Below are 16,039 nucleotides of genomic sequence, written 5' to 3'. Positions count from 1 at the left end.
TCTCTCTCTCTCTCTCTATCTTTGTATAGTGTACATATTTGATATCATATACCTATATATGTACCTATATAATATAGTTTACACGTCTCATTTATAGATATAGATACGTTTATACATTTATGTGTGTACGTGTGAGTATTTCCTCTCCCGCCGTTAACCTTCTTCCACACACGCACACGAGGACACAACGAAGGTGTGCGTTGTATCGAGAGGGTATTTTCAGCGGGGGCGCCCCGGGGAAATAACGCGCTTAGGCCATTATGTCTCGGTGGCGGCGGTGGTAGTAAGATGAAAAGGCGTTTTTCCCAAAAACGCAATTTGACCGTAGAAATTGCGTGAATGGTCGTGGCGACGATAGTGCTGCGTCGTTCGGAGGTTTATATACATCTATTGCATACCCGTTGCACCGAGTGGTCCACGACGCAACGTGGTTGGCGGTTCGAGCACGTTTTTCTTTTTTACCGAATCGAACGAGACCATTGGGGACAATTTCATTATTTTATGCGTTTAAAATAAAAAATAATACAAACTGAGTACAGCTATAAAGCTTGTCACGTGCACAACACATGAGTACCTTTATGTACGGAGTACAAATAGAAAGTAGGTTAAAACAAATTAATGGTCTGGACTGATTTATTGTTCTTGAACGGTGTTCGGGTATTTGTTGGGGAAATTGAAAAAAAAAAACCAACCATGTTTTTAAAAAGAAACGCTTGTATGAGAATTACTGCGCATGTGTGCAAAAAATACATTTAAGTTGTGTAAATAATTGCTGATGTGTTTAAACCAATTTTAGAATTTCGTCACGTACGGAATACGTAATAATATTATGATAGAAATAATTGATAATATTACATTTTCAACTAAGTTTATAGATAACTAAGTCGAGAAAACTTTATAATATAAAAAATAACATTTTCTTATTTTAATAAAATATCAAAAAATGATAGTTTTAATATTATTATAGAAAACTTGACAAGATTGAAGATTCTGTCGATTATAAAAAGCTCAGAGTAAAATCGATTAAGTAGGTACCTACATCTATTGATGTAAGCCCATGTTAAAAAAAACTATTAAAATATAATATAATATCATATAAAACAACACATTATAGGAATAGGTGGAAATCCATTAAAATTTCAGGGGGGGGGGGCTAACATAATCAACATCAATGTGAGGGCGGGCTTCGATCCTACCAAACTAAAAAAATGATGGGGCTTGACAGACTTTTTTTGGGGGACTAAGCCCCCTCAAGCTCCAAGCCCCCCCCCCCCACCGCCGATTTCCACCAATGATTATAGGCACTAGTTTCAACTATTGGTAGGTATCCATACGCGAATCAGGAGAGTATAATATTCTAAAGTTCAAATATTGAGATACTCATAAGTATTTAAAATAAATTTAAATTTTACACACGTATAAAATACATAATATTAGTTATTTTTTTTCAATGAAAAATAAATATAAATATAAAATCTTACGAAAATGAAGTGAAATTACTAAAATAACAGATACATTTTGTGGCTTAAGGATTAAGGAGTTTTCGTGGTTCACGTAAAGAGTGTACAACAATAAAAGATTTAGGTAATGCGTGCCCTGAGTTTGAATTTGGCTATGAATAATAATTGGGACATTATGTCAAAAATAGCTTGATTCCCGAAAAAAAGGCCATTATAAATATACTTTAAGTTGCATAAATTAATCTAACTAGAGAAAGTAAATCAATTGAAGTTATAGTTTATAAATGCGAGTATAAATTTTTATACGTACCTGTTAAAAAATAAATATAGATATTATATTTACATAAAAAAAACTTTTTTAGATTCAAACTTTTGATTTATCAAGATATTTACATTAGTTGTTCAGCCTTCTTTTCAACTAGGATTAACCTTGTCCATGGTGGAAACTAGCTTAATGAGTCATGGCTTTTATATCTTTTGTGCACCACAGCAATGTTTACACATTCGGTGACTGCACGATACAGATCAGTAGAACTTCAGCAGACGATGGAAGGGTGGTTTTTTAGAAACATATTATCAGTAAGCGTAATTTTATACGTGCACCCTTGTTTAATACTTCAGTTGTTTAAGAGATACGCTATGAACGCACTAGAGCTGTATCTATGTACTATGTTTGAGTAATATGTAAAGCCATAGTTTCCATTTGTAAAATACAAAGAAGACGAATCAATATGCATTGAACATTATAACATTTGTGTATATTACCTATAATATTATAATAGTAAAATAAAGGATAAATAATTATAACATAGGTAACTGCTAAGAAGCACAGTGTACACAATTGATTATTGTAAAAACTTATTTAGGATATTATTCAATTTTATTTGTGGTAATATTTTGTTTTAAAAATATATGACATTGACTATCATACTTATAGAATGTATTAATTCTCAAGTATAATAAGCTTTTTGCTCAATAAAATAGCAAGTTACTTTTTATTGTATATTATATAGAAAACGGATTCATTCATTTATTTATTCATATTTTTACTGTAAATTAATAATTTTTTGAAAAAATGTTACCTAGGTACAGTAATTATTTTTGTATTTTTTTCAAAAGTATGTTAAATCAAATTAAATATCATATTGAACCGATTAATCATTATAAAATCCATAAAAAAACAAATTAACAAAAGTAATTGTGTAGGTACCTCCAAAAAAATATATTCGTAATAAATACGATGTCATAATATTATAAATTTTGTACAGTTATAAAAAAATTAACTATTTTTAAATTAATTTGATAACACTTATGAACTATCTTAAATTTGATATGTGTACTCTTATTATAACTTGTTTTAATATCAATGTACATAGGTGCTATATCTAGGTATTATTTTATATTTTAACTTTTTGCTTTTGGTGGCTGAACTAGTTTTTTATAGTATATAATTTGTATTTTTGCCTAATAATCACATTTCCCTATTGACAATATTTCGAGTGAATTATCGAAAATTATAATAAATGGGAAAATTACTATGACATAAAATCCCATTAATTATATTAATTCAATATTTTGAAAACCTTTGATTTATATTTCATTGGTTTTTTTTAGAAAATATAATTTTCATTATAAGCTTGATTACCAACTTTACTCTGGTTCTAGAAAACAGTAAATTTCAAATAAAAATGATCTTATACTCCAATCAACTTAATACATACTTAATGAGACAACGACTGGATAAAGCTTTAATTGTCACGGAAACAAGTTGAATTCAGATTTTATCCTTTTATTCTTCATCCTAATTATATTCTTGGAAAAGTTTTACCTGTCAAATTCTCGTTTGACATTTTCAGCAAAGAACTAAGTTCAAGAAGTCTGATAATAAATCCATGTATAATAAAATATGTATGTATTGTATATTTACTTTTTTTTTTACATTTTTATAACCAACTTATTTTAGACTCTGGGTGAAGCGAGAATGAACCAATTGATTATTTACAATGATGTGTGTGTTTTTCTTTTTGTTAACTATCTATGTTATCATTTTTTTCAAGTTCAAAGAGTACCTAGACGCAAGTGCCTACTCGAAAATGTTGTTTAAATCTAACAATTGATTCAATTGAACTCAACTCGTTTGTACTTGAAATATGCTATATTTTAAAACAATACTGCATAATGGTAATATATTATTATTTAGTTGTTGCATAACCAAATTGAACCAGATTTTGATTTCTTTGTACTCTTGTACTTTATTATATGTATAGATTATAATCATATTATATAAAAATAGCCATATGGCCATTTACATTTAGAACTGTATTGTAAAACATTTAAAAGTTTCAATTTTTATAATTGTCAATTTTGAATTATATTCACAAATTACAATAAGATACTTTCAAAATGATTATTAAAATACAAATATCAGATATGAAATTTTTAATTTCTGCAAAATTAATTGTGTTTATGAATATCAAGTAATAGTATTTTTTTTTCTGTATCCATTAATGCGATAGGTAGTATGAATATTAATACTCTACACATCCAATGAATTGTTATACATTTAATTTTACATAAGACTGAATATGTTGGTACATATTATATTATTATTGAAAAATATCTGGTAATTTGGCAACGTGATGGTAAATGTTATTTTCTTGTCGATGGGTTGAGTGGTCCGTAACCCTTGTTCGTAGATCGAAAAGTGCAGCGCCTATAAAAAACCGCTTTTATAAATCGACGACCTAAACCCTTTCTCTGGCCATTGTCCGTACTTAAACAAACCGTCTATACTTCTACTGACATGGCAACAATAGACGAGGTCGAGCGTTGTGCACACAAAAACAGCTGTACAATATGAACACTCAAAAGTGTCGTACTGCGAATATGGTGGACTTTATAGTCACGCGCGACAGACAATATCCACTGTACACTCTATTTTTTTTTTCGAGTGTTTCATTAAGCTGAACCTATAGTTTTAATGACGCGCTTTATCTTTAAAAAACACTATTTTTTTTTTTTTTTTAAGGAAATTGACAACAGCTTTAAACACTCCATATCTAAAAACATAAACATTCAATTTTATTTTAAAGAAACATAATGGATATATATTTCTTTAAAATATTTATAATTCCTTATAATATATAATATTATGTTTTAGTCCTATCCGTGTTAGAATGTACACAATTGTGCTCATGTAAATGGTCTTCATGTACTTTACGCGATACAATATGGATTGATCTTTTGATTGTTTTTGAAATGATTTTTCGTCCAATCCATAAGTATGATCAAGTCGTAAATACCTATACATAAATTTACTTTGTTATCTACACGTCAAAATGTTTACATCAAGTTTATTATTAACTAGCTTTAAAAAAAAGTTGATATTCCTCATCGTATATTTGTATAAAAAACTAAACTATTTAGTTTTTCATTAGGGAATAAACTATAACACTCTCTTATAGTCTCTCTAGTAAAAAATTACTAAAAATACAAAAATATGAATAATATAATTTAATATAACTACCTACTGCTTCTACGTCTTACATAATGTCTTTATAATTTGAACGGTTAAAAAAATTATATTCATTAATAGTAAGTGTTAAACTATGTATCATGTGTCACCTATTGGTCTAGTATGAAATCTATAGTGTCTACTTTTTAAATAATAAAAACATTTAAGTGTTAGCGTGTTGGTATAGGTACATCGTATTCTGTGTAAATACCAAAATATAATAACAAGTAGGTAGGTTAGATTTTAAAACAAAATATTATTTTCGTTTGCTATTGGTAAACACAAAACAACCAATTTATTTACATTGACAAACTAGTTAATTAATTATTATAGTCTGTTATATGCGTCACTTGGTTCTAACTGTTGAAGAGGGGAGGGGGGGGGGAATCAATCATAATTTACCAACCCATTTAAAATAATAAGTTTACGCTTTCAATATTTTCTCAGTGACCCCCCCAAATTCCACCAATTATTATAGTCATGATTTTGTACAACTAAAATCTATATAGATGCCTATATCACCTATATAATACATATTTTATACCATACGGATAGACAATACATTATAATTACAAATATGTTATTATTTATTAATTATATTATAGCTAGTATAAGAATTAAGTATATACCAATAAATTATTGTAAATGCCCTTTAAGATATTGTAACTTTATACCTAATGTACTGCATATTTAGTTAAATGCATAATTTAATTAAATTATTGAATATAAGAAATGTCTCCTACATAATACGTATAAATAATATTAAAGTTCTTCCGATATGAAGAAATGTTTATTAATATGTGGATGGTAGTATAATATAGGTATATAATATATAAACTTATTTACTTATATGAATGCAAACATGTTTTCGTGGTGATTAAAACAAGACATTTACCTACGCATTTTTGTGTTTTCCTAGTGTTCAACTTCTTCATGTCCCATGGGATTTCCGAAGTACCTAACGTTGGATTCTGTAACAAAAAAAAAAAACCGTCAGACCCCGTCATCTCCTTTTAATCCCTTTGGAAGAAGGGTTGAACCGTTAGAGCGGGCTGCGGATTGGCCTCCGGTTCTACCACCGAATCCCTATTCGCCAATTCCGGACATCCGCTCAATAATTAACAACCCCACCCTCTTTCATCTCACCGTAAATATCAACCCGGGTCGGGGCTGTTTTAACGCACAGTTATGCCAAAGGGTTATATCATTGCATTATCATCGTTTTGCCCTGGTTATTACCGTTGTAATTATTATTATTACAAGTTGTTTTAATTTAAAATGAAAATTCGTTCTCTGGTACTCCATTATTTTTTACGCCTCCCATTTTAATAAACATTAAAGATTTTTAATATGATGAAATAAATATAAAACTAGCTGAAACATCTATTTATTTGTGATTTTTGAACATTTAGATTATAATATGCTCTAAAATGTTTTATTAGAATTTAAGTATACGTAACCATTTTATATTTTATATTTTTTATTGAAAAATTAGAAACAAAACTTTTAAATCGTATACGATGAAATAGCAATAAATAAAAGAATTAATAAATAAATAAATAAATAAATAATTATCATTTGTTTATGTTTATAAGTTATATACACATTATATTATATTAACTAAAGTAAATTTAGGTTTTGAAGGATAGTTATTAAATTATTATTCTATATTATACGATTAATATTATTTTAGTATGAAAAGATAGTTTATAGTGTTTATACTTATCTACTGTCTATGCTACCTATATATTATATACTAAAGCTACTAGAATATATATAATATACCTACTTATATATACTTTTTCTTTATAGTCTATGGACGTACTGATATAAAATCAATAATAATAAAATACAGCCGATGGAGGGGCATGGCCCCTCTGACTCCCCTCTGGTTATGCCACTGAGCAGACACTAAAAGTATAGGAAATTATGTTTACATAATATAGTAGATTTAAATGTATAATTATTAAAATTTTATTTTATTTTATTTGTAACATCATATTATAATATGATGAGTGATGACCTAAATGCGTATAACAAGTTTAGATACACTGATTCAGAACAATAATTTTATGGAAGTATATAAGAGGTTTTTAATTAATTGTTTTTTTAAGAGTTACTAATCATTCGAGTTAAACATAATCGGAAAAAGTGCAACATTGCTACAAAAAGTTTACATAGAAGACCACCAAATAAATTAAATAATATAATATGTAAATTATTTAAGTCTAAAAAAAATAATAAATGCTTTTAAAATATAATTATTTGATTATGGAGCAACAGTAGTTAATAATAATAGTGTCACGTACAATGATAAATTAACATACTTTTTTTAATTAATGTTTTTTTTCTATTTTTACAACTATCATTACCAACACAATTTTGTAATAATCTGTCAAATTAGATAATTTTTAGATGTTATTGACTTACATTTCAACATTTTACTGAAATTGCATATGAAAAAACTGTTGGGACTTTAAATTATGATTATAATGTATAGTTTGTTTTAATTGATAATATTTTATTGGAACATCCATAAAATAAATTTAGGATTATACGCTTCATATTGATTATTGTCGACTGTCATTCTGGACCTTGGGTCAAGAAGGGCCAATCTCACTTTTTGGGGAAAATGAGATACAGGGCTTAACATATTATACAATTTATGTATATTTTCTGGTGCTAGAACGCCGTATCTCGAAATTGGCCTCATTGGACATTTACTGATCAATTACGCCAAAATATAAGGGTGGCTTGGTGTGGCATGGTTGTTTGTTGGCTTCAGTTAAAAACGTGTTCTAAAGTCAAGTATCAGTCGATGTCACAAGTTCCTGGATGGGTGACCACCCGGGTTCTAGTGACAAATCATCTCCACATATTCACACGTGTTCTAACTAACTGTACCCTCCCCCACAGTTAAAAATCTACTAAAAATAACTACTCAATGGTCCATGTGTACCGTAAATTAATTAATAAAAAAAATAATAAAAAAAAATATAAGGTTATTAAACAAATATTGTTTTGTTATATTATAGATATTATTGTTTAAATTATTTGCCGTAAAGATAATAGAAAATAGATAATTTTTATTACATTTTTCAATAAATATTAAAAGCTAAACACAAACCTAGTTAATAATATTTTAGGTACCTATTTTTAAAAACTAATTCAAATTTTAAATACCCAGCTTACAGTATACATTGAATAACAAGTAATTATCTCAATTTTGATTTCAATTTCTATATTTTATAAGTTGCTATTGTTTTAATAATACCTACAACTACAATATTATATTCTTTGAGAACTTTTGTTTATCATATTTAAGTAATGAAGATAGGGCCAAGATGCCAAGATATTAACCGACACATCCTAACTGTGTTGAATTAATGAATTACGTTCAAACAATCGTCAACTCATTGTTATTTGTAGCTGATAATATTATTATACCTGTGTATTAATTTTTAAAACAATTTTTTACATAAAAAGGTTTGAAGGAACAAACGGTTTCGTATTCAAGTGTCGGTTACTGCAAAATTGGGGGTTGGTTAATCAAGACGGCCGCTGAATGTGTAATTAATTTATTTTACGACCTCCGACATTTTACTAGCCCCCGGGGTACGAAAGAGAAAAGAAAAAAGTACCAAGTTCATTCATTGTCGACAAGGCCGCTCTCGTTCACAGAGATCGTAAAGCACACAAGAAACACCGGTATATTGCTTAAACAATTTTTTTTCTTCCTAGCCAAGTTGCTTTTTTTATTGCACAATAAAGAAAACCCCTACAAAAAAAAAAAATAATAATAGTAAGGCAAACAATAAAAACCAAATTATATCCAACTCCACGGCCACACAAATTGCCGCTTGCTTTGTAATTCTTATCAATTATGTTTATACATTACTTAAACATTTTTTTCCTTATACGCTCGTATTGCTTTTAGTCATAATATTTTATTTCACCATACTACTCAAAATAAAAACGGTGCGACAGCACTGCAGTTTGTTTTAGAGAAAAAATGGAAATGACCCCTTCGAACACGGTATTTTTTTCAGAGGGGCTAGGTACCATATTTTTACACTCGATATAAATTATAATTATATTAACCACCGGGGGATTCGAACCCCATATGCGAACATTTGTATGCGTGTGTGTGTTATTTTTAAGTTCGTATAGGGTTCATTTTTATTTCACTCAATCTGGTTGTTAGCAGGTGGCTTTTGAACAGGTGAGCACCTGCGATCTGAAATTTGCGTGGACAAACATCACGTGACAGAAGGGCTGTCCGCGTGACGAGTTGTCCGACCCTATGGTCAGTCCATCAAAGGTCATGGTAAAATCGATCGTGTAGAATATTATAATGCAGCGTTTGACGACATCTTGATCATTAGATATATTTTGCATTTTTTCCTTTTTGTATTTTATTCGTTCATATAATATAAACTCTTATAGAGACACTCCCCAACTTAGTATGGCTTATGTCGTTATTCTTAATCTTCTTTTGAAATTTCGTTCTATTTTGTCAATCACATGTCGGTGGTTAGAGCCTAGAGACTACCTACTTTCAAACATGATTTGTATCCATATGTACTCACCTGAGTGTTATCACTTATCACCTACTTGTATATACTATTTACCCACCAATAATCAAATCATTGTGGATTTCTACTTTATACGGAACTATATATATTCCATTTCGTAATGCCCATGCTGTTTGTTTTTGCTGAAACCTTCATAAATTTACTCTTTAAATTAATTTTTCGAGTTAATTTTTTCTTCTTTAATTCTTATACTTCTAACACTATTTACTTTTATATATTTGTGAAGAGTAAATTATTCATAGAATGAATCTACTATAAAGTTTAATAATATAAAAATAAGATTAGATAATGTTTAAGTACCTAATAAAAATCAATAAAATGTTTGATTTTATTGAAAAATCAAAATAAGCATTTTTTATTTAGTCATCATTAGATATAATATTGACTATTGTTATGTATATAATTTATGTTATGCAAAAATACTCTAGTAATATTATTTTATCATACAAATGATATTATTGCGATATAATTTTGTTCTATATCGGAATATTATGCGGTTTAAATGTACATGCATATAAAGTATAAACCTTATTAAAAGTTTTCAAGTTTTATGATTACTTCTTTTGTCAATTTTTAATAATATATTGATGAATCTAGGTTTGAAAATAATTTTAAACTTAGCATAAAAATAAATTGATTAATATGTTTTTGAAATATGATACCGGTCGCGTGTATCTCGCATACTCGTCTTTAATAAAATCACTCAAGAAAGGTCATGTATATAACCTATTCTATTTCGATTTATCTTAAAAGTGTGCCAAATGTAAGGCAGCCCAATGTTTTTCTTTGAGGGCCACTTCAAAAGATTTTCCCATTACAATTCACCATAAAAATAAATCCAGCAAAGTCTACAAAGTTGAGATTTAACGTCTATATTTATGAATAGGTCGGTGTAATATATACATAATATGATATAAAAATGTCAAAGAATAATCGGCTCAAAGGTTAATAATGTACCTACTTATGAACAAATGTTTAACGACCGATGATTTAATACGAAAAAAAAATATAGGTAAATACTATTGAGTATTGAATTAAACAAATAAATGTTGTCAGTCGGACTATTAAAAACCAACTATAGAAATGTGAAATTATAGCTGAGTGCCTGACACTCTATAAATAAGTACTCCGTAAATAAGTACTGTGAACTACTGAAATTATTTATAATTTATTATTCTAGGGAAGAAAGCCCAATTGAGATTTTATTTTTCAGAATACACTGAAACAGCCGTCTATCATTTGCCAGATGAAAAATAACTTCGTTTTACTAACCAACAATATAAATATCTTTCAGAAATATTAGTGTTAGTTTCATAATAAGAATATTAAATAATAATGTGTTCTAATTTTAGATTCTGAGCGGAGCGAAAATGTATTGATTTTACAATTATGTGTATTTTTTAATTTTTTTAATTTTTTTTTCTATCATCACCTTTTAGGACAGTAAAAGTGCTTAGATTTTCTTCAACAGTATCTTTTCTGATAAGAAAGTGAATCTAGTTGGTACTTTGAGGGTCAAAAGTACAAATTTCCCATTAGTTTTCAAAGCGCCGTGAACACCAAAAGAAAAATTAAAAATATATAGGCACAATTTTTTTTAATAAGCATTTAAAGTTCGAATTTTGACAAAATTTATCAAATTTAAAATTTAATAATTATTTTGTAGTTAAACATTTATAAAATGTTTAACTTCTATAGCTAAGGATTGAACATTTAAATCAAGGTTCCACGTAAATAGGTTCTAATAATATATAAATTACTTTATTCACAATAATATCATCAAATTTACTTAGTAATATCATATGTTGTCTGATCGTCTTCGCTCATGATATTATATCATTGTATTCAAATTTAACACCATCCATTGCAGTGACCCACTTGTAACCTACTGTACAACAGAGTGACACCCATTTGCCCACCTTTTTTAGTTTGTCTATTATGATTTTTGACAAAAGATGTCGGAAAATTTATCAAGTTGTACTACTTATCTATTTAACGTTATTTTTTTATTTGATTATTTATAGTCATAGTTTCCTCATTCGTAAGGGACAACTACTCAACCTAAGATTATAACTTATAAACATTTATGCCAACGTGTTTTTTATAGTTAAAAGTTTATTTTATTGGAATTAAATAAATATAAAAATACTTGTCAAGATTTAAACTTCTGCTATTTGTTTGATTACTTAGTATTTACATCCGACTAAATAATAAAATCAACACCTTATATCTAACCTAACGAGTTAATGCCCTACAGGTGTCGGTGATAATATTTAAAATTATTTAAAATTTATTATTTGATTTAAAATTATTTTAAAAATAAATACATTTATTGTGGGGCCATTTTAACGTATATTAAACTATTTTATCCATCTTAAAAAAATAATAAATATTACCTGAATAAAGTATTGATTGTTCTGGAAATATATTAGCTATACTTACCTATATTTTGTAAAATCGACAAAAATATCGTAATCGATTTTAGTAAAATAGCAGAATAAATAATGGATAGGATGATGTATATCGATGAACAAGCGGTAAAAACATGAAATGTTTTACTTTATATTATATTTTATTTTTTCATCTACAACTAAAAGGATACAAGTCATCTTATTCTATTTTACAATATCTATTTTTACAAAACTACAACTGTACATATTGCCTAACATTACAATAGTCTAAATAAAGAAAAAAAATACATCTCCGAGTCCGGATTAACAATTTTGGATTAAAATACGTTATTATCTATACAGAGGAGTTGTTGATTACAACATTGATATAATAACAAAAATATGTTGTTTTATTACGTTATAATATATAACACAATAATATTGTAAATGTCAAAATTTCACTAGTTAATAACATTTTCTGATAAAGTGTTAGGGTTCTCGGAGAAAGAAACTGCCGAGTCATGTTAGTGCTTGTTTTGACAAATGATTTCAACAGTTTTTCCATAGGGACGGGGAGAATAAGACCGTTACAAAAACGGGAAGTCTATTAATAAATTTAATTTTAATTGGACATCAATCTTTTAATGCAGTGAATGTAACAAGTAAAATAATATTTTCTGAAAGTTACAGATTTATTTTAAATATATTTTTTTTGTTTATATTTACCTATACATAAATAAAAAAAAAACTAAAGAATACAGTTAAAATTTAAAAAAAACCTATAGATGAATAGTTATTAAAAATTATATTGCACATTTCCATTCTCTTATTAGTTATTACACTGCAGAGAAGAACACGGTTTCGACGAAAATTACGAATGTCAATAATTTATTTACATAATATATTATATACCTAATATAGATAACTATATTGATCCAATGTATGTACAATTTTGATGCCCCGACAGCAGTATTTACAATAAAATAATTTTCACGTAAGCGCAATGAGACAATAATTTATTAATTAAACGTCATCTGTACATGAAATTTGTTAATAGCGTTGTGTGATTAAAATCAAATGAAAATGTATACAATATGATGTCTCCGCGTAATGTTGATGATTGTAATGTGTCCATTAAGTAGGCAAGTACGCTGGCAATATTTTTCGTAAGTTTGATTAAATAAACTCAAACATTAACTATTAACTATTAAAATAAACAATGTGCAACATTCGCATTGCGAAATTCATTTAGTTGATATCTTGTAATTTAAAAATAATTTAATAGGTAGGTACACATACACTTAAAATATGGGAAATAAAATAACTCTGAACACTTAACAGCGCATTTAATAATATTGTTAGGGATTTGTATTTTATACAAATAGCTTTGAGTGCGATTAACTGTTTAAAAAAATAAAATAACTTCAATAATAAAAAAAAAAACCATTACCATACATACCTAGTCAAAATAATGAAAAATATTTCTGTTGTAAAATTAAATTTACGGTGTGGCTAAATACCTTAGTATCAATATCTTTATACCTTCAAAGCTTAAATAAAATGATTTCCGTCTTATTAATAGGTAGATGAATATGTATAATATAATAGGTCATTGACGCCAAATATTTTATATTGTTGTTATATTATAATTTTTTTTTTTAATAAAGAATATTCTTTTTAATTGAGATAATGTCAGCGCGTTTTTGTTTTTGTTGGTCTAACAGAAACATTTCGTCGATTTTTTATACTTTGTTACTATAACAACTTAAGTTGGGAAAAGTAGAGAAACACAATATTAAGGAGAACCTTAACTGTACCGTCAAAAATGGTATTTTCAAGATAACCATGTATTTAATACTGAAATGATAAAAATGTATTTTTAAAAATTTGTTGAAAACAAGTTTTAAAAAACTTAATATGTATGTAATAGATATTATTCCTAAAAATTATTTTTATTGGTTGTTTTAACTCAAAACATAAAGCCAGTAAATGAGGAATTCGTATAGCAGTTTTACAACGATATAACGGGTGATCATATTTTACGTACCTACCTACTTGTGACACTAAAAATTGTTAAATGGACATAATTTTAAATTAATTGTATTATATATTTTGAAAGCAATTTACATATATTATGTTTTATCATTATTCTGTTAAATTAATCGAAAGTTTGCTAAAATATAGATCTTAAAATATAATTCATATTTTAGATAATAATATTAACTTAAAAGTTATATAGATTTGCACAATACATTTTTATTTTATTCGCTTAAGAAATGCTTGGTGTAAATTTAATTTAATTAATGTATAGTAACTAACTTTAAAGTATCGAAGTTACTAGTGGAAATTTATTTCAACAATATTAATTTGTATTTATTTTATTTCTTTAGAAGTTACACTATTTGGCGTAAACTATTATGGAATATTATGGAATGTGTTTCAATAAACATCATTTGGCGTATTTTATATGTAAAATAACAAGGTAATTGATATGCGTTGTAGGTATATTATGTAGTACCTATGTTTATGTATCTACCTATAATACGAATAAGCATTTATAATATATATATTAATTTCCTCTGGATAGGTTAGGATAACTGTTGTCGCCGATCTAATTTCATCTATACAATAATTTATTTTAAAAATTATAATTAAAAAGATATTCTACTGGAGAGGTACATAGGGTACATAGGTAGGAATGCGTTAAATATTTAATTTTTATAAAATAACGATGGTTAGAAAATACCTGCGTGTGCATCTGAAACTGAGATTTTGGCTTTAAATTTATCATAAATACGACGTATAAATAACTATAAGTCGCATAATCACACTCGTATGGATTATTGTGTTTTTAGGAACATGTTATTATAATAAGTGGCACTTGATATCGTACACGAGAAGCTGATTAAAATTTGTACATTAGATTTACTAATACAATAATGATATATTATAATATGAAGCTACCATGGACGTTTCGTAAAATAAAACGCACAAAATAGAGAGAAAAAAAAGATGAACTGAAATCGTCTGAAACTTTCACAGATAAAGAGAGAAAGAATGAGAGAGAGAGAGAGAAACATTTGTTTGACAAGTTGGTCGCCCAATCCTATATTATATACAATATATACAGAACTATGGTTTTATATAGACGAATAATAATTAATGTTATTATAATAATAATAATGCATATTATTGTTATATAGAAATGATTATTTCCGGTTAATGCAACTAAAATGAGCACGTGTCTTAGGAAGGGATTCAAGTGGTGACGGATGGCGGCGCGTGATCCCGTCATCAGTGTTGGGCCGCAAACTTCATGCGCTTTTGCTTTTGCCTCTGATTGCAGAACCACACTCTGACCACGTTCTTTTTCAGGTCGAGCTTTTCCGCAATGGCCGCGATCTTCTCGCCCGAAGGCCGCGGTTGCACGGCGAAGTACGCTTCCAGCGACCGTTTCTCGGGCGCCGCGATCGACGTTCGCTTTCGCTTTTTCTCGCCGGCCGGCAGCACGCTCGGCGCGTCCGGGTCGCGGCGCTTGTTCTTGGCCTGCGCCTCCGCCTCCTCCAGCCACGCCTGAAGGATGGGCTTGAGGGCGATCATGTTGTTGTGTGACAGCGTCAGCGACTCAAATCGACATATGGTGCTCTGAGATAGCGCGCCGACGCCCGGCAGCTTTAGGTTGGCTAGCGCCTTTCCGACGTCCGCTTGCGTTACGCCCAGCTTGATCCGCCGCTGCTTAAACCGTTCGGCGAACGCCTCCAACTCGCGGGGGTCCGTGTCGGTGTCGGGGTGCTGGAGCCCTGCACCGCCACCGGCGCCGATCATACCAGCAGCCGCGGCCGCCGCAGCGGCCGCCGCTGCCGCGTGATGATGATGGTGGTGATGATGGTGATGCGGGTGGCCGTTCGGGCCGGCACCCGAGTGCGAGTGGTGGTGATGGTGGCCGCTCATCATGCCTGCACCATAGACGCCGGGGTGGAGCGGACCGTGACCGGACCCGTCCGACATCGGCGTCAGCGTGGTCATGGTCGATGATGATATGGGCTCTAGGAGGTCAAGGCCTTCCATACCCGGGTGCAT

The 16,039-nt window shown here is 29.3% G+C and overlaps 1 protein-coding gene across 3 annotated transcripts in view; it reads right to left on the bottom strand.

Annotated features, from left to right (window-relative positions):
• Positions 1–12,117: 12,117 nt before the first annotated feature.
• LOC132948949 (inhibitory POU protein) overlaps positions 12,118–16,039 on the bottom strand; it is a 43,376-nt gene continuing 39,454 nt past the window's right edge. For all 3 annotated transcript variants that reach the window (XM_061019669.1, XM_061019667.1, XM_061019668.1), the window contains one exon: positions 12,118–16,039. In XM_061019669.1, the coding sequence (XP_060875652.1) occupies positions 15,254–16,039 (786 nt within the window). In that variant the 3' untranslated portion in view covers positions 12,118–15,253.

Source organism: Metopolophium dirhodum, chromosome 7 (genome assembly GCF_019925205.1).
Source record: "Metopolophium dirhodum isolate CAU chromosome 7, ASM1992520v1, whole genome shotgun sequence".
NCBI classification, from domain to species: domain Eukaryota; kingdom Metazoa; phylum Arthropoda; class Insecta; order Hemiptera; family Aphididae; genus Metopolophium; species Metopolophium dirhodum.
This window is presented reverse-complemented; position numbering and strand designations above follow the sequence as displayed.